At 37.0% G+C, this 21291-nt stretch overlaps 1 protein-coding gene across 1 annotated transcript in view; it reads right to left on the bottom strand.

The window, feature by feature from the left end:
* Positions 1-8387: 8387 nt before the first annotated feature.
* LOC111518889 overlaps positions 8388-21291 on the bottom strand; it is a 75180-nt gene continuing 62276 nt past the window's right edge. The window contains exons 6-7 of the mRNA XM_047011528.1: positions 10840-11161; positions 8388-10773 (exon numbers count right to left, since the gene is read on the bottom strand). Coding sequence (XP_046867484.1) covers positions 9323-10773; positions 10840-11071 — 1683 coding nt within the window. The 5' untranslated portion in view covers positions 11072-11161 and the 3' untranslated portion in view covers positions 8388-9322. The remainder of the gene's footprint in view (positions 10774-10839; positions 11162-21291) is intronic.

The raw sequence follows: 21291 nt of genomic DNA, 5'->3' as shown, positions 1-21291 counted from the left end.
TCTTTGTTTTTAAGTGTTCGAAGCCCAAAATCAGTCACTCTCTGTGAGAAAATATTCAAAACTACTTTAGACCTTAAGAAAACTATTCAAAATTATTTTAGGCCAAGCTTTAATAAAACTAAGAAAAAGTTTAATAAAATGTAAATTTTAAGACATTTCCAAATATTCTTAAGCCCGCAAATCGTATTTTTTTAGCGATTCATGTAAATTTAGAGGAATGGAGATGATGAATAGATGGATAGAGGATAAATCGTTTCAGTAATCGTTTCAGGCAACTGAAAGAAATTTGAAATTTCTTCTTCACTTTTTTTGGATTTCTTTTTTTATTCATTGCCCATGGAATGAAATATTTTATATGTAGTTATATAGAATTTTTGAAAGTTTTTTTTTGTTTAAACCCTCTTCCCACCACTCGTAATAACATTGTGGAACGTCTATGTCGAAATTTAGTTGAAAATCAGCTTTTACCCCATAGACAATTTGAACATTTTATGAAAATGTCGTTTTCAATTCTCGTTGTTTTGGTTGATTTTAATTTATTATTGTTTATTGATAAAATGCAGCAGCAGCAGCAACAGCAGCAGAAGCAGAATCAGAACCCAAAATAGAATCAAATTTCCATAAATCGATAAATAATTTTTTTGGTGTATATTTATTTATTGCATATTCGGTTATTCGTTAGGAAATTGTCCGATGCAAAAGCGTTTTGGTATGGCATTTGATTTTGCTTTCAATTTCCGCTGAAAACCGTTTTACCCAATTAACTAGATTTCAGTTTATATGTGTGTGTGTGTGTATATGTATACATATGTGTGTAAGTGTGGGGTATCCCTACGAAGAGAGGAAATCATAGTGGCTGGCTTTAGTTGTTGTTCTATTTATTTGACCAAGGGACCAGTTTGGTGGGAAAAACTATACAGTTTAGAGCACAGAAATAGTGGTCGGAGGGACACAATTTAAAGTTTTCTCCTCTCTCTCTCTCTTCCTCTTCCTCTTCGATGCTGTCACTCTTTGCTTTTATTTATCTTCTAACACCGTCATTGTGGTCATCGTTCTCATCCTTGTCCGCGTCCTCGTCCTTGTCGCCATCGTCACTAAGCACCCAATCCCAAAGTCAAAAACAAATGGCTCCCTATTCTATTTTTTCCGATTTCCGTTTTGTGTTTAAAAAGCAAAACCAAAGAGAATAAAACGAGAGGAGAAAACTTGGATGACAGCTTCTATTTGAGGAGAATTACCCTAGAGGGAAAGGTGGGCGTTAGATAGAAGGGAAGAGGGAGAGAGAGAGAGAGAGAGACATAGAGAAGTGAGGCAATTGTAGTGGTCTTCCCCTACCACATAGCAGTTACAGGTGAGCTAAGTAGACACCTCTCAGTGGTTTTACAGCTTTTTGTTAACATTTATCCACTGTAGAGTATCGTCTGGGTATATAGAAGAAACTAATGTGATCCTGTTTATCCTTAACCATGGGCGATTAATGTTCCTTGAAGAAATCTTTAAGTGAAATATCAGTTGCCGTTTGATTAGAACATTCACAGGATAATGAAACACTTCGATGATTGGTTATGGTGTTGCATCCAAAGAAGATTAGTTTAATCCGTTTTAGAGTGTTTCGGTCTCGGTTCCAATCTCATTTTTGTCTTGTCTCTCTCTCTCTTCCTCTCCCTGTGTGTATGCTCGTATTTCTTTTTCAATTTCTCTGTGTTTCTATGTGGTTTCCTTAGTGTTCTTTCTCTTTTATTTTTTATTTTTTTTTTTGCTGGTCCAGCCTTTGTTCTGTGCATCCTGGTTGGCTTCCCAGGGGGCTACCAACACTCTTGCCCCTTTGTGTTGTGCTACCCGTCTCATCCATTCTATAACCATGGCCGTTTCTTCATATCCTTCTGCCGCTTTTTCTGGTCTTGCCTTTGTTCTGTGTTGGGGCTGCTGCTGCTGCTGCTGCTTATGCATAATTCTTTTATCTCAAACAGGCCGAGAGAGTTTTTCTTTGCTTTTTCTTTGGCTGAAAGAGTTTTTCTTTTTCCGTTTTTTCTTTTGCTATTGATGGCTTGTTTACATTGTGTACCACAGCGAGCGGACACACACAGTGAGAGGAACCACACTCCCAGGCCATTTGTCTATAATTGACTAATCGACAGGCGGAATGGGAATATGCAGCACCGATGGCAAAGTGGTTAAGGCTTTAAGGCCTTATGCAAAATTGTAAAAATGTTTCACCGAAAAATCCATCAACACGAGAGAGGAGAGGAATACCAGGGGGGATGGAGTAAAAGTCAGTTCCGATGAAAATCCCCTCGAACCACCATCAAACCATCAACGAATGTTTACGAATTGAATTAGCCATGAATTCCGTTCTCAATTAAGCTTATAATTTTCCATTGTGTGTGTGTTCTGTGTAGAGCGGGAGACCAAGAGGGTCTGTGGATGAGGTCTGACTTTGTGGGTGGGGTGAGGGTGAGGGTGAAACAACCAAAATTGGCAGGTAAGATGCAATAGGTTAGGGTACGTACGTACAGTAGGGACATTCTACTCGCTGTGCGGTTAATTAGATTGCCAGCAATAATATTGTATGAGCGTCCGTTCGTTAGGCCGTCCGGCCGTTGGGTCGAAGTGGCAACTTGTCTGGAACGATGACCAACATCACCACCACCGCCACGGCCAGTAACACCAGGATAACCCACCCTGCCACCTTCCCAGCACCGCTTTGTGAAATAGACCAGGGGGTGCTTGGGGATAATCGAGTTGGTTGAGGGGCAACTGCCACATGCATGCACATTGCCTCATTCATGACCAAATACGCAAATGGCAAAGTTCATGCGTGACATCAAAATTATGACATGACACAATTTGCTTTAGTCTCGATGAGAATTCAAAGGATCAATAGCAATTTATTGATATTATTTAGACTGTGATTTACAAAGAGTCAATATATACATATTTTACGGATTCAACTAAAGTAAAAAGCAATTTATATCTTTTCAAAAGGCTCAACATCACAAATTTTGTTTAACGTATAAATGTAGAAAACCTATATACATATGAGTATCCACACTTGCATGTAATTAGCATTTCCTGTAGGGAATCGCATCCAACTTCACACACAGACACACACACACACACATACACACACACTCACGCATAATTAGGCGGCCAAAAATCAAACGCCATGTCCAACATTCAAATTCAAATTCAGCTTCATATACACCAGCTTTTGATTCACTTTTCATACCCTTATAGAGGGTATTGCAAAACTGGTGAGATGTCTGTAACTATATATACATATATATATATATATATTAATCAGCATGACAAGTCGAGTCAATATAGCCATATATGTATATTATTTTCACAGAATTTAAAAGATAATAGAAAAAAACTTCTAACTTAATTCTTTTCTTTACTTTTGTAGGTCAAGTTAGAAAATCGTTCGCATAGGGCCATTTTAATTATAGATCTAAATCTATCAATCAGTTGGAGTAACCTTAAGAAATTGAGTATTTTAATAGTTTTTAATGTAAGTCATTATATTTCTGAATTCCAATAAAATGGTTCAAACAGAACTCAAGTTATTATCACGCCCTTGCTCCACATGAGCAAGCAGGGGGAAAGGGTTCCGCTCTTTTTTTTATGTATATGTCTTGAGACTTGAAACATTTATAAATTTATTATGGCCAGGGTATAAAAACTTTGACATAAACGATGTTAGATTTTTGGATATTTTTTCTTTACATTTCTCTTTTGGCTTAGTTTCATATGCAATTGCATTGCGATGGTTGTAGAAGGGTGTAAAAAGGGGCGAAAAGGTAGTGATGCAAATCCTTCAGGTTGACCTAGTTATTAGAAATGTGATGTGTGTGTGTGTTTGCTTAGTGAAATGTAGATGAAATTGTTGGAATACAGATTGTGTGCCAAACAAATTATCCATAACGAGAACACTACAAAAATTATAATGAATCTTCAATATGGTTAAATTACATCGACTCAAAAGGCACGGACTGGTTAATATCGATGAGATAATAAGATAAAACAAAGGAGAGTTAAGCTTCAAAAGGTAAAAGCCAAGAACAACAATCTCTTACAAAGTGCTTCAAATAGTTTACCATAAAGATGCATAAAGAATTTCCCCCAATTAATTACAAGCAGGCGGTTTCTAAAATGTTTGCTTAATTTAGCTAAAGCCCTATAGTAAGTTTACTTTGTTGAATATGTAATTCTTCTAATTATGATATGCACTTGTTATTAATGGTGACCCCGACGAAACATCAAGCACAAAAAACTGACTAACCACAATCATGAAAGTTCATGTGGTTTTTAGTTTTTAACACCCATAAGCCAAAAATAAAAAATAAAAATAAATAAATAAATAAAACCACTTTTGGCCTCGCCATAAAAATAGTTGCAACACCCCCTCTACACCCCCTCGGAATTCAGTCATCTTTTCATCTCTCGCACTGTTAACTAGCATCAGTAATTGCACATTTGAATTTTGCATGGATTTTTAAGCCCTGGCGCTTAATTTTTTGGATTTATGCACATGCATTATAAATACTTATATCTATATATATGTATGTACATATGCATTTATTTATATATGTACATATGTATGTATGTTTATATATTTGTTTGTATGCAAAATATTTTGCCACGTAAAATGCCAACCAGAAGGATTTTAATTAGTTCGCTGGCATTTGCATTTTGCCTGCATGCATTTTTAGTTAGTCATCCCTGTGGCCGTCAAGTCCCAAGCCCCAGCCCAATCCCAAGCCCGATCCCAATCCCAATCACTTGCAAACCGCTTACGAACCCAATCTGTTTGCCAGTAAATTGTGTTATTAATAATTTATTATTCGTGTAATCCACAACTCTGATATGATCCAAATACAATAAATCACGGCTATATAATCTGTTTTATTCATGCATAACTATAGACATTTTATTCCCATCAATGTTGGTCTTCGAATTCATTTCATTTGGTTTGTTTTTTCAGTAGGTTTGCAGCCTAAAGCAAAGGAAAATTCAAGAAGAACAGAAAGTATAGCATACATAAAAGGGCTGTTGCCTGTCTAAACTGAAATTGGATATTGAAGTTGGGTTAATTTGCTGCATTCGGTTTAAACTGAAAAAATTGGATAGCCAGTGTATTTCGTATTCATTATTCCATGTAACGTATACCTGACTTACATACATATATTCTGCATACGGTTGCTAACGGCAATCATTAACTCAACCCTTTCTGTTCTCATATTTAGGTATTAATAAAAAGTTACTTAGGAGCCATGAGATTTCACTTAACGACTAACCAACCGCTAACCGGATCCTCACACAGACACACATACACACACACACACACACACAGAGAAACATAGACTCACACACACAACCACATAAACGGGCAAGAAAGGGTTCAAGCTAAGAAAGGAGGGAGATTCTGAGGTACTGACTCTGTTTGGCAGCAAGCAGCGAAGACACCATAAACAGACTCATCGTCATCAAGGTCCTTTCTTACCCTCTATAAGGATGTGAGTTTGAGTGTTTGTGTATCGGTGTGTGTAGTTAAATAAACATAATCGTGAAACAAGTCTGGAGAGGAAGAGGAAGAAGACAGAAGCAGGCGGAGGCCAAGTTAAATGCTAAGGAATTTTAATAGTTCACGTAAATGGTTTTTGTGGCGTTGGTAATGTTTATTAACCAACTTAGCCAAGAGACTGAGAGTGAGCTGAAGACTGAGCTAAAATGGCGACACGCACACGATAGAGAGAGATAGGGAGAAAGAGAGAGGGAGAGAGGGACAGCAAATGGGGATGGGTGGACCAAAAAAAGGACCCTGCTTCAGTGAAGCATGTTTAATGCTCACTTAAGTTGCGTTTTATACAAATTTCTTTGCTTTTCCCGCTCACCTTCATAGTCCTGCAACTTTTGTTAGTTGGCTTCCTTCCTTCCTTAGTTCCTTCCTTCCCTCCTTCCTTTCTTCATTCTTTCAAAGCGGCGCTAAAAACTTTCTATGCAGTGGCTTAAGGTATGCTCCACCAACATCAACACCAACACCAGCACCAGTTTCAGCACCAATACCAACGCCACCATCACCATCCACATGACTCCTTCTCCTCTTCATCTTTATTCTTCTTCATTCCCTAGCAAGTTGTGCGTAAGTGGATTCATTTATGCTCAAGAATAAATGCTTTGTTGTTTACATTCTTGAAAGTTTTGTGTCTCACGTTTTTCTTTTCCCTTTTTCCTTTTTTTTGCCGCCACACTGGACTGACGGCAGATATATGTATATATATATAAATGTGTGTGTATTTTTGTATACTTACATATCCTTGTGGCCATTCGCAAGGTGCAATCATTCATCTGGAAAACGGATTGTGTGTGTGTGTCTATGGGTATAGCACAGGGCATTGGTATTAAGGATTTAGGCTAAATTGAAGCAAAAGAAAGACAGAGAGCAGTCTTAAACAATTGACTAAAGTATTTGGATAGTGTTATTTTATAAGATCCGCCGATCTACGATCCTTGTGTTTTTAACCAAACCAAAGTATATTCCCTAAATATTCATAAATGCATGAACAATCGCCTGAAGCAAATATTTTCCTTATAATGTAAGAGAACCAGTTAGAGAACCAAAAAGAAACCAAAAAACCAAAATTTTCATCTTAAAATGGCAGACAACCTTAAGAGATAAGTTTTACAGGTGATATAGCAGCAGATTTAAACAAATTTGTCTGAATTGTAGGTTGTAATAACCGTTTGTTAAAAACCAAGTTTAACTTTATTTACAAAAAACTAAAATTTTCAAATAATATTTTGTTTAAGCCAAACATTTTGATAAGATAAGTATTCTATACTCGACCAAATTTTATGAAATTTGACATAGATATAAATATGTATATTAAATTGGAAAATAATAAATTTAAAAAGCATTGTTTAAAAAATGACAATGGTATTGATCTAAAACATGGTTTCCAATCGATCATTCCCATGATGTATTGGTCAGATCTTAATAAAACTTATGCTTAACTTTATATGGTCGAAAATGCTTACAATCAAATATTTATACTTACTTCTGACTAAAACGAATATACTCTTTCTGCAAGGGCATGGAAAAGGGAGGGTAATTATCACCCCGTTTCCGGCTCGAAAAAACATAAAAAACAGTTTTATATTTCAATTTGTTTTTGTTGTATTTATATATATATATATATTTTATTCATCAATCACTTTTTCTCAATATTCATTCAATTGTTATTAGCTAGAAAAAAAAAACAGTGAAATCACTGTTATCAACTAACATTAATACATTTATAGATATATATATATATATATATATATATCTTTGTATATATATATATTTATATGATTTAAGAATAATATTTCGTGTCTTTGCTTCAACAATTTGACTAAAAACTGCCAATTCAATTAATGAAAATCAATTTAAAAAAAAAAATAAGGAAAAGTAAAACTAAAGTATATAAAATAGAAGTATATAAAAAACTGTATGTGTGTGTGTGTGTGCGTGTGTGTGTGTGTATATAAAATAATGTATGTATGTATGTGATGGGTAGAAACTGAAGATTAGTAAAACTTTGTATTTACAATGAAATTAAATGGCTTAACCACTTAGAATTTATAGGATCGAAATTGATTGGCAATATATAGTTGATAAATTTATATATAGATACAGACATATGTATGTATGTATCTTATTTAATATATATATGTATGTATGCATATATAAAACAAAAAAAGAGAAAAAAAATTATATATCTATATATAAGTGTAACGTATACTAAAATTGAGCAACTCTTTTCTTAGCTAATTTTGCTTTTGTCTTTTCTTTCTTTAAGTATGTATGCAGATATTCCTATAGTTTATGTGTGATTCATATATGTGTATGTGTATATGATGGTATTTATATATATATATTATATAGTTTATGACATTATCAATGATTTTCTTATCCACTTTGCTTTTACATTTCTCTCCGTTGTATTATTATTATTTTTTTTTGTTTATTTCTTGCAGTTTTTTTTTTTTTAACAATTTTTCTATTTACACATTATAAAATCCATCGTAATGGATATATATTTATTATATTTGCTTAGCATTTAATGATATTTCTTTTGTTTTAACATTTTTTTTTGTTTTTAGTTTTACTTAATACAACAATACAAATTTATTTTTGTTTTGTTTTTTGTTTTTTAAATAAAATTTTAGTTGAAAATTTTTCACATAATTTCGCTTTTTTGCTTCATTTTGTTTCAATCTAATTATCAATAAACATCATCAGTCTTGAACTTAGTTTACCTTTTCCTCATGTAGTTTTAGTTTTTATTTTTGTTTTTTTATACTTAGTACTACAGCTCAAGCGAAATTAATGAAGGAATCGGTTTTTTTTTTTTTTTTGTGGGAATTTTTAATGTGAAACATTGAAAAAGTTTTACATCTTTACATCAATTTCTTCGGCTAGGCCATCGTTGGACTTGAACTGATTGTTCCTGATGATATATATATATAGTATATATGTGTAATATATCTGATTTTTGATCAGATTTACCCTGTTCGCTTGAGCTGTTCAAATAATTGCGTAAAAAAAAAAAAAAAAATGAAAGTCAAAAATTTTGATTAAAATAATTTTTAGATTAACAATTTAACGAAGAAAAATAGATGTGATGGTTTTGTTAGGATGAAGAACCACAAATAATACAAAAAATAATGTTTCATTTCCTTTGCTTTCCTTTGAGTCCTTAAAATGAGCTTGTGTGACATTGTCGTTTGTCCTTGTTTTGTGAATAAAAAACTTGAGTTTCTCTATATGACTAAGTAGTGATTAAGAGTGTTCGGAAGGAGGGACGAAAAGGAGGGATGATTGGTGGGCGGACACTCTATAGTTTTACACTACAATTTAAAGTTTTGAAGGCACAATTTCAAAAGTGTTTTTCGCTTTGTCTTCTCAGATATATCTTTACAACTAGCCACATACAAAAATAAACTTTTCGATCAAGGAATATATGCTATATATGTCTATTACATATAGAGGCATAAACTAACTAACGATAAATGGAGATAGTAGATTAGTCATATAATACAGAGCAGAAGCAAATGGGAAGAGAGATGAGAATGCTTGATAGAGGAACATGAAGAACAGTAGAAGGAGCAGGAGCAGGAGCAGGTTTAAAAGGATATGGGTGTGGGAAATACACTAAACAAAAAATTCTTCATTGCCATCGGCTCCAAATGGCTCCATATACTGATGCTGCTGCTGTTGATGATGCTGCCAGGGCCACGCCCAATGGCTGACACCACCACCGCCAAAGAGTGTGAATCACCGTTCCGTTGAATGGGTGGTCCCCAAACCACTTGACCCACTGCCACTCACTAGACCACTGCGCCGAAAGAAACCCAATGTCTCGAGGGCCTTAATCGTTCGCCGTATTAGTTCATCTTTGTATTTCCAGATCGTCTTATCCTCCACCGAATTCTCGCGATACTCTTCGCAGCTCTTCTTCAATGTCTTCACACAATCGGCACGATAATGCTGCAGCTGGGCATCGGGTGTATCCACCGGATACGATTTGCACACGCCGCCCAAACAACTCAGTGGAAAATGATTGTGCAAGGTGAGAACCCGTTCGGGATCATGGAAACATTTCACATACTGATTCGGTTTCGTATAGTTTTTCGCACGATGCACATGCTGCAGCATATGCATATACTTTGGTATATCCTTATGCCAGCCATGCTCATGCTGCTGATCGTCCAGGAAGTAGACATTACGGAAATTATAGCTATGGAAGCCATCCGGCTTGATTTTTAACGATTCGGGCTTAACTTTCGTCATCAGTTGGGACCAGTTTTCGGCATTTCCCTTGGGCATTATCACCTCATCGATATCGAGCAGGGCTATATAATCGTATAGATATAGATTTTTATATAGACAATCATTGTAGGGTATCACTTCGTTTTGTCTCTTATGATTGGTCTTCTTGGTCAGATACAAATGCTGGAAACCGGGCACATTCGGCTGACCACCTGGCAGAGTGAGTGGTATCACCTGCACCTTGCCCTCCTGCTCATAATGATTGAGAACTTTTGTAATATTCGGATGTACTTGCAGATTATAAAAGTATATCTTATCCGCTCCCAATATATTGAGCATTTCAATCCATTCAATTAGTCGCACACTCAAATCATCGTAAAGGAAATCCAAACCCTTCACACAAACAGCGAAACCCTTTTTCTGATCGTCCGATGGCCGATTGTAGATAACACGCAAATTATTTGTGGCCGTATCGCATTCCTTTTCCACCATCGACACCGAACTGGGCACCACTCCATGGAATGGTTTCGGTATCTGGCAAGCAATCAGATATGGCTGATATATACCCTGCTTATAGTTGCCCCATTTGTTGTACCAAATGTATTTGTATTCAAATGTCTTCACAATGAACGGCTCCTTCTGGCCATCGAACCAAAACTGGCAATACGTTTTCACGCGCGGCTCAATCCTGTCGATCATGCCCAAAATGCGTACAGTGGGACCCAATAACGATGTCTTTCTAATGTCATAGTAGGCACCGAATAGCTGGAAAGTGCCATTCGAGGTACGCAATGTCTGCCAGTAGATGTTATTGAATTCCAATTCAAATATCGATGGATATTTCGCACAAGTCGATGATTTTTGTTGCAAGAAATTCTTATTCTTACTCCAATAGGCAATCGGTAGGGAAGGTATGCGAGATTCTACATCCCTTACCAACTGATCATCGTCCATGGCTGCAAGAAGAAATTCAACTCAAGTGAGTAAGTTTCCTGTCTCAAATTTGGGATGTTTGGAATTACCTGTTCGATTGTCCACCAATATCTCACTGGGATCGAAATGATCTGTTGTCGTTGATGTCGTCTCTGCGTAGCGTAATATATCCTTTTGCAGCAATATTCGTCCATTTAATGGCATTTGCTGGTACTCCTGTTGCACCAGATTTGTGCCATGCATTTTAAACAGTCCAATGATCACAAAGGACCACACACAGAGTGAGAACAGGATCTTTAAAATAACCTTGGAATGGGCCATGTTTTTTCAAAATTGCTCTATGTTCAGTTTTCGCAAATAAAAATTCTCAACAGAACCTGTTTCCCTTTTGTTTTGTCTTCAGTTTACACACTGCAATTGAAATGAAAATATGAAGCAAATATAAGAACATTGAATTTACAAATACATATGTGTTGCCTATTTTTAGGCAGCGCTTTAAAAAACAAATCGAATCTCTTTAGATGTAGATTGATCAGGTAAATCATTACTTTGTAATTTGTTTTTTTCTCTTTCCTCCATCATTTTCCTTCTTTTTTTTTATGTTGTGATGTCATGTTAAAAACTGCGTGTAATATTTCTCTGTTGGCCGTTGGGTATGAAAATGGAGATGGGGCTGGCAGCCAACAAGATAGATAGATAGACACCACACAGCCTTTTGCCTAATGGAAAACAATCTAAATATGCCACACAGCAGCAGCAGCAGCGAATGCCCACAGGGGCACAGTGGTAAAAGATACATTTCAAATATTTTAAATCTAATGCATTTGATCAACTTTGTGAAATAGTCCCCTCTCTTTCACTCTGTCGTTCGCTTTGCTCCCATTAAACATTGTATAAAACTTGTTTATGGACCGCATTAAATGAAAGTGTTTGGCCATGAATTTCATTTATGGGTGACAACCACTTAACCAGTGTTGATTAAATCATTTATGAGCGGACGCAAGAAATTGTAGTGTTGATAAATGCACTTGGTTTACAAGAGTGTTGATTAATAAAAGTGTGCTTTGATTTAGATGTCAGATTAATAGTAAAGATGAAGCGATTTGAAATTTTTGTAAACTTGATTTCCTTCGATTCAATCGAACCACTGTAAAAGCTTCTGCTACTGGCACACATTTCATTTGCATTAGTCGTTGTCGTCGTTGTGGGGCTGCTGTTGGTAATGGCTGGTCAACTCTCTCATCTCCTTCCTACACCCATCACACACACACACACACACCATGCCACCTCTCCACCGATTCTCGGACACGACACTTCAGGCGACAATCTGTTTGTCTATCTGGGCTTTTGTATCTTTTGCAATTGTGTGCGCCGCCTTCTGTGTGCGTGTGTGTGTCGTCAGCATTGTGTCTGGCGGCGGAGGCCCTCTAATATTTATGACATTGCAAAAAACCTTTCTTCCCTACCAACTACCCTACAGAAGCCTGCAACTGGCCATTCACTTGCCTCTATTTCAACTCAACTTTTGTCTGGCCCAGACCAAATGGAGGAAAATGAAAATGTTTTTCAAACCAAAAAGACAGTTACTCTCTGTGTCTCGTCTAGTCTCGTCTCTAGCTTCTTCTATCTATCTATCTTTCTGACCGTCGGTCCCTTCTTTCTTCCTTCCGTTTCGTCTGTCTATCTGTCTGTCTCTCTGACTGTTGTGTTCGCTTCTGTGTTGTGTCTGTGGTGTCTGGCGCTTTGTCAGTTTCAATTGCTTGTCCAGTTGATTTCATTCTAAACACACACCTGAGTCACCTCTTTGTTAAGCCTTTTGCTAGCCATCTCCCTTCTTCCTTCTCTCTGTTTTCTATTTCCCTTTAATGCAATTTTTACATAATCAAAAACTTTGCAGTTGAAAAATCACACAAAACTAGAAGTTTCGTTTTTTGCTCAAGTGTTTTCCATTTCATTTGCATAAGAGCCGCAAAAAAGCATTTTTTTTTTGCCTATTTTTGTTTGGGTGGTTTTTTCCGTTTTTTGTTTTGTTTTGCAGGATACCAAAAATATTTTGCAACAAGCTTTGAAGCAAGCAAACAGGGTAAATTGAAGGGGGAAGCAGGGTAAAAGGGCATACTGCAGCTGCAGGGCTTGTGAAATATGCAGAAGAGTTGCCGACAAGTACCTGCCGCTCCGTCCCCCCTTCCCCTACCTTTAGCAACATCTGCTTTTGCCTCTGCCATCAGCACCTGACTCTGTCTATATGAACTGTGGGCACTTGGGGGTTTTTGATTCTCATCCTGGTCTTGTTCACTGGAAGTTGGAACTATAAATCTCTCATGATTTAAGCTTTCAAAATCACAAACATACTCTCTCAAACAAGAAACAAAAAAACGAAAAGAAAACTTTATAACAACTCAACAGCTTTTGTGTAGGTAGGTAGAACAATAATCAAAAACAGTAACATTTAACCAAAACTGTTGGCACAAGTTAGTGTATGTAAGTGGGGTATAACCATTATTCCCGTCCAGATGGAATCTTTTCCGATGACCCCATATCTCTATTGAGTTCAGAGAATCGATGGGTAAGAAGTAAGCCAAGGCTTCAAGTCACAGAACCCGGTTTTATTTGGCCAAGACCAGTTCTAGGCATACTTTAAACGTACATTTCCTGTGCCCCATGCAATTTCAATTGGATCCCCCCCTCTTCTACCACCCCATCCACGTCTTTTCAATGCTTTAACTTCAACTTTTGTGTGTCTGGCAACTGGTTGGATGGCTTTCTGCGCGCCTGCGCGCACACTCTCCCATAAATGTATGTATATAGACTCTCTCGTGGATAAATAGATGATGTGCACACACAATGCCGTTAGGCGATCAATGAACTATTCGGAATCAAGATAATCATCATTATAGGAGAAAGACAGTCAGTCAGTCAGACAGACAGACAGTCCGACAGGCGGACAATGAGTGAGTGAGAGAAAAGGAGAAAGATCAATGCACTCTCTGCCTATTTAATCGTTTTATGTTTTCTTACACTTCCAAAATAAAAGAAAAAACACAGAAGAATTGTTCAAATAGCCACAAAAAATAAAAAATTAAAAACCATTTGGAGGGTCGCTCATTGACCCATTTAGGTAGCTGAAATAAATAGACTTTTTGGGCATCATTAAAAGTCTGTTTGGAGGGTCGTTCGGTCGGTCGGTTGGTTGGTTGGTCCGTAGGTCTCTCCTCTAAGCAATATTTGACGTTTAGTTTTTTGTTTTCTGCTTGATTTTGGGTGCGACACACATTCTCCCTCTCTCTCTCTCTCTTTCTCTCGGGAAAAGATCGAACCTGTTTTGCCTAGCAAATTAACGACAAGAGCCAACAGCAGCAGCAACTTGGCCATGTGACGGGCGTATGTAATGGCAAATTGACCCAAATCGTTTAGAAACAAAAATAGACAACGAAAAAAAAGAAGCAAAAACATAAATTCCAAATACTTAGATTCTTTTGTTTTTTTACTTCTCTATTCCTTTCTTTTTATTATTTTTTCTGGGGTACGTGAAAGTTGTCGTTGTTAAACTTCTGTATACATAAAAGGCAAATCCAAGTGACATCAATAAATTGGGATTTTGTCTGGTAATGGTAAATGAAACCCATGTATAATAGGATCCTAATGATATTTGATTGATTTCAATTATCGTACTCAAAAGGTTTCCTTAACTTTAAGTGAAATTTGGTGTCATAGAATATGTTTTTTTTTTCTAGCATTTCTTAATTGAACATGAAACGGTGGCTCATTACGAATTCCAAGTAAAATGAAGTGCAAATTGATCTTCAAATAGCTCAATTGAGACTCCTCAATATATCTGCATATATTAACTAAGAACACATTATGGAAAGAAGGCCAGAAATCTATTCGATGTGATTTATGTAAAGACATATAGATAAATTGGCACAGTAAACCGTTTGATTGTTTGATACATTTGCATCTTAGCCTACCAGATACATTCATATGGTTTATTAAAGAATAAAAAGACAGAAGCCGAAGCCGAAGCCAAGTTTAATAGATTAATGGTGGCGAAAAGAAATGACAAAGAGGCGCAAATGAACTTGAGTATCTTTCATGGAGTAGTTGCGGCGCCATATGTACCTATATATATATATGTATATATTTTTGTATCTGTATCAGCGATTTTAATTCGCCTCACATATCCTTTTTATTTGCCTACGTGAGTCAAAGTTGCTGCCAGCTGTCGCATCCGTTTCCCTTCAAGTTGATGGCAAAATGATTTCTCGATTTTCCCTCTTTTTTTTACTTCCCCCAAACAAAAAAAAAAAAAAAAACAAATACACATATACATATACATATATAATATATACATATATTATGTATATACTTCTTCCTCTTTGCTCGCTTTGACATAATTTTAATTACAGCGATAAAGGAAAATAAAAAGTGAAAAATATGTCTATATACTATATACATAGATACATATTTAATTGGTTGTAAGTATATATCGTTCTATGACATCTCATATTTTACTGCAAGTGTTGTCAATGATTTTTCAATATTTTTATGGTATCCATAAATAATTAACATGGCAAACGATGAGTACAAAAAAAAAAAAAAAAGCGAAAAAGAAAATCTTCAACATGCTCGCATAAATAAATAAATAATCAAGTGTATTTACCCATTGGCATTTCGCACATCATTCAATTCGAAACTGAATCGATGTTGTATTTGCCATACTTATGTATTGCATATATGCCCTATATCGGATACGGCACGCAATGCCGAGGCGTGGAAATGTTTAAAAATATGAAAAATATGATTGGCATTGGCCTTGAGTTGAGATTTCAGTTCATTGGTCATTAGATCTCGCATCCTTTTGGCTTTTAAAATGGGGCCTTAGCTTCACTTTTAAAACTTCCATTATGACGTAAGAGTGTCTTACGACATTTGGAAGACGTAATCAGCTAGGTGTTGTTTTTTTGAGGAGGGAAGGAGGAGCAGTTGGTGTGAGGTGTCAACGACAACAATACTCACGACAATTTTCTTGACCCACTATAAGCAGCAACAGCAGCAGCACACGGCACTTGGCACAAGGTAAGCTTAGTTAGTTGGCTACTCCCCACTAACCACTCCCCACTAACCACTCCCCACTCTCCTCTCTCTCATTCTCTAACCACTTTACTCTGTATCTACATATCTGCATCTCGCTCCCCACACACAACACACAATCATCCCATGGCGCATCTTCTTCTCAACTTATTATGGCAATTTACTGAGGATGCACCGCACCATATATGTATGCACGTTGTATGACATGGCAAACGAGCTTGGGCCAAACGAATTGAGAAACAATTTTTTTTTTTAAAATAGCAAATCAACGTTTAGTAAGGGGAGGTTGGCGGAGAAAGAGAAGTAACAAGAAAAAAAGCAAGCGGCACGTTGTCTATAAATGCGACACGAAATGTTTAGTTGTGGTGACGACGACGTCGACAGCGACAGCGACAGCAGCAGAGGCAGCAACTGCTGCTGCTGATGTTGCATGCCACTGAAAATCTGCACACAAAACTAACTGCAAGACATGTCCAATGTTTTTTCTTTTCTCTTCATAGATCTCCCTAGTCTTTTGTGTGTGTGTGTGTTGTGTGTGCCGTGTTATCTCTAGCTAGGCAGCCAACCAGCCAGCCGTTGTAGTCGTTTGCGTATTTGATTTTCTTGTCACGTTTCTGCTAACAACATAAGGAAGCAGTCAAAAGCTAGCTAGCTGCCTGCCAGCCAGTCCCCAAAAGTGCGATGAGGCAAGTTCTCTCTCTCTCTCTCTCTGTGTGTCTCTCCCTCACGATATTCTACGCCCTCTACCACCAGTTTCTTCTCCATCCATCCATCCTATGGGGGCTCATGGTAGCGAAGATGTCAACAGCATTTGAATGACATACACAGAACGCAAGCAAAAGCGGCATATCTGTAAAGTTCGTCTCGCTGTCAGTCAACTGCACTGTGACTTTGATTGCAATGCGCCAAGGATGCTGCTGACTGCCTGCATGTCTCTCCTTTCATCCCGCATCCTTCCCCACATGTATGTATGTAGTTGTCGTACGTCTCTCGTTGTTCGTTGTACGTCGTTTCGTAGTTGTCGTTCAACGCTTGAACGCACATTGCCGAAATTGTCAAGACGTTGACGATGCAGTCACTCAGGCAGTGTGCCAGATGGAGGAGGAGGAGGAGGACGAAGCGGAGGAGGAGCATACAGGAGACATCAGGGGATGTGAGAGGACAGAAAATTGTTGGTAGCAACTTTACGTTTTCCTTCTTCCTCTTCTTTTTGCTTCTTTCACTGCATTGCTGCGCTACCGTTTAATGTGGCGGCAATAAGTCAATAGATGCGTTTCTCCAAGGTGCTAAGCTGATGGAACTGTGGGGTGAATTATTTATGTGAGTGTGTGTGTGTGTGTGTGTGCGTGTGTGTGTGTCTCTGGGATAACGTTCGTCGTCTCGTCATTATTGACATAAGGCAATTACGTGAGTAAATTGATAAATATTTATTTAGCAAATCCATGGGAATTCCGTATAGAGAACCAAAAATTTACATTTATGTACATAATTCTCTGATCCTTTTTGAGAAGATATCACTGTGACTATTATCCCTGATCTGAATAAACCCTGGAAAAGAGAAAAAGTATTTGCTAATTAAAATACCTACTTATCTACCTAAGCCCATTAAATCTTTTTTACAATTTGGTATTCTTAATCCAAGGCGGAGAGAGACTGAGTGAGTGGAAAGTTAGGTGAAGGGAAAGGACTTCATGAAAAAAGAGGCCATGACGTAACAACACAAATAAAGGAAAGTAAGAAGCCCAACCGAAAAATAAAGAAAAAACGACGGGGAGACGGCAAAAACTCGACTGAAAATGACTGCCAGTTGCAGAAAGGCAAAAGCAGCCTGCAACATAAATAGAAATGGCAACAAACAGCAAACAAAAGTCGCGAAAAGAGGCACAAAAACTGAAGGTCCATGTGAATACTAAACACGCCGAATACATATATACACTACACGCGATAGAAACTAAAACATCCAATCAGTTGGTTAATTCAAAGGGCTTCTTTTGACATCATAATCTGATATTTTTGCTATAATTGGAAATGCTGTGTTATTATAGTTAGGGTATATAAATGTAACATAATATACAAACATACCCTACCTGAATAAGGAGGTGAGGCATGTATCTAAAAATGCAATAGGTATGTAGTAGGCAGGACTGTCGCCAGTGCCGGATTAAACCAGCACAAGGCCTATAGAAATCTAAATATCGTAAATATAAGTTTTCGGGAATGACCCCGAAAAAAAAAAATCTACATTACAAGATCATTGTGAAAGTTAGAACATTTTGCAAAGATAATGGTTTGTTTTAAGAATTTTTAAGCATACATTTTTGTTTAATCTACATATTTTCATGCCAAATTTTCGTAAATTTTTAACCGATTTTAAAAACCTTAAGCATTACTTTCTAATAAGAAAACTGAAGAATTTGTAAAATCGGTTGAAAATTGAATAAAGTAATAAATTCACAAAGTTTGGGTTATTTGAGATATTTTTGTAGAGGAACCACGACAATTTCTAATTGATTTCAAAAAGTTATATATCAATTAAATTGCAAATTAGCATATTTACTTTGCATTAAAAACTTGGATGTTTCAAAAAATCTGCTCCGATTGAAAAAAAAAAATAACATGTTAAAGACATAAAATCTTCAAATATTAAATAAATTGACTAAATTAGAGATTCATGAAATTAACGTTTGATGGAATCGGTTAACATTTTCGAGAATCGTTTAAAATTTGTCAAAGGATTTTATGGAGTTCGTTAAATAAATATATAACAATCTACCAATTTTGAACAACATAGTATTTCAGAGATCGAAAATCATTTAACAGGGTTCTTATCCTGCTTTGTGGCTAATCCGGCACTGACTGTCGCCATTATGAATTGCCAGCAAACTGGGAAACGAAACGAAACTTTTGGCCAGGCTATTTGACGGTTTGCCTTATTTTATTTCTAAAAAATTGTTTCGCCTTTTGGTTTTGTAAGAATTTTTTGCTTTGGTAAGGATAAAGGCAAAGAAAAGCTTAACCATGCGACCGACCAAATGGCCGACCATTTCCACCCATTCACCCACCGTGCAATTTGCATATGGAATTTATGCTTTTGATGGCAAAGTCGTCGTCGTCGACGTTGGCCCAAAGTCGACTGCATGTTAATGAAAGCCAAAATGCATATGCAACCCTGAGCTGCTGCGCCTTGCACAAACAGCTGCCAGTTCTCTAAGTTTACACCAGATGGATGAGGAACTAACAAAAAAAAAAAAAAAATACACACACACAGGTAGGTAGTAGGGCATGAGGGAGAGGGGAGATTAGAGGGGGAATTTGTGCTTGATGGAGGAAACTGAAAAGTAACGCGACTTTTTCATGCCGCCATGCATATTTGAAAAGCGAAAAGTTCAAGGATTGCCGTCGAGCTGAGCTCAGCTTAGTTGAGTCTCTGTAAATGTCGTGAGCTTAGATTTTAGGCAGATTGTATGTTGTTTCTTGTTGTTGTTGTTGTTACTGGATGTTAGGCCACAACAACATAAAATAATATAAACCAAAAAACGACAGAGATATGGCATTCAACCCAACCGGGGATTGCTGTACTGAAACATGCTTTATTCGCTAACTATGATTCGGTGTAGTCTTTTATTTTGGTTTTCCAGGAAAACAACAATTACGAAAAACAAAAAAAGGTGCAAACACTTAAGAGAAGAAGAAGAAGAAGTCAATGGCCAGTTAATAAAATTCTCTCGATTCCATTATCTAACCTTGAAATCTTTTCAAATGGTTTTTCTCCCAATTTTAAATCATTTGGCTTGGGGTTTTCAAGTTTTTATTAATGAGGTCAAAACCAAATACAAGATTGATACATAAAGATATATTTTATTTTTAGCCTTAGATGCTAGGATTTCCAATTGAAAGATCAGAAAGATCAATACTGATGATAGAAACCAAGAAGAATCGAAATGTGATTAGATAAGAAATTTGAAGCTACAAAAAGAATCTCAATCTTTGCAAATCTTCATTATACATGGATTCACTTGGTATGCAATCTCAATTACTCAAACATTTCAAAACATTTTGGTTAAATTTTTGAAAACCATTTTAAAGTTTGTACAGTTTGAATGAATATAAAATGTTTCTAAAATGTGAAGATTTAAGTCATAATCCTTTTTTCTTTATTTTTTTTTGTAGGTTGTTGTTGTTGTCAACTGCCTTTCAAATGTAACAGGTAAACTCACTTGAAGATAACATTCAATCCAATTAAGCTATAAAATAAAATAAAAAACACATATACAACAAAAGGCAAAAAAAAATCGTAATTTAATTATTTGCCACACGAACAAAGAGTAAAAAGCTAAAAAGCAGAACATGCTGATGTTGGAGTCACTGGAATTGGAGCTCCAAGTTAGACTTGGCTATGGAACAGCCATTTGCCATTCACATTCACATTTTGCGAGAGGAGTTTTCTGCAAAACGAGTGCAACGTTGACTCTCTGACGACGATGACGATGACGGTGACGGTGACGGCGACAGCGATTTATGGTGGCCGGTTTTTCTTCATTTAGGCGCTTTAAGGCAGGCAACGACGAGAGTCAGCAGCAGCATCAGGCAGTCAGGCTGCCAGGCTGGCAGGCAGACCAGCATGCATTTTTCATGAATTAGTTCATATAAAAGTCAAATGCAGAAAATGCCATGCCAGGGCCAGCGAGAGGGAGGGTGGAGAGGGGGACTAACTTCACTCCACTCGGATGGTGGACTGGGCAACCCGAGGCATATAAGCAGATTTGCGGTGGCAAACATACAAAATAAACTCCCCGAAAATGTAACACAACAACAAATAACAACAAAAAAACACCGCCCACTCATGCATCCCCACGGTAAACCACAAAAATGGAAATGAAATTCGCAACAGGGTGGTGCAAAAATTTAAAAAAATAACCAAAAAAATTCCAATATGTTAAGGAAAAGACAATGAATATTCATTTATAAATAGTTATAAAATCGAATTTGAAACAAATGAGAGAGAGACAATTCTTGGCCTAGAGATGCTTTCAGGCCAGGTTGTATGACAGATCGTGTCACGTGTTCATCTCTAGTCTAGTGAAAACCACATATAATACCTGGGACTATCTGGGCTCCCGTTGTTGATTTTTGCACTGCATAATTAATGAAATGAAAGCTTTCCTTTGCCCAATTCCACCGCCAATGCCAACGCCACCCACCGCCCCCCACTCAGGCAGTCCCTTATCCTCATGCATACATATGTGTCGTCTTAGGCCATAAATTAGATGATGCAAAATGGGCACAATGGCGGTGGGATGGGGTTGGAGTTAGGAGGTAGATAATGCTTAACCGATAATGCGAATGCCTGCCGGGCAAAAACCTGACCAAACTCTCGGCCAAAATCAAAGAGAAGACAACAAACACACACACACACACACACAGACAGCGAGAGTAGGGGAAAAATGGAA

This window comes from Drosophila willistoni (assembly GCF_018902025.1).
Source record: "Drosophila willistoni isolate 14030-0811.24 chromosome XL unlocalized genomic scaffold, UCI_dwil_1.1 Seg142, whole genome shotgun sequence".
NCBI classification, from domain to species: Eukaryota; Metazoa; Arthropoda; class Insecta; order Diptera; family Drosophilidae; genus Drosophila; species Drosophila willistoni.
This window is presented reverse-complemented; position numbering and strand designations above follow the sequence as displayed.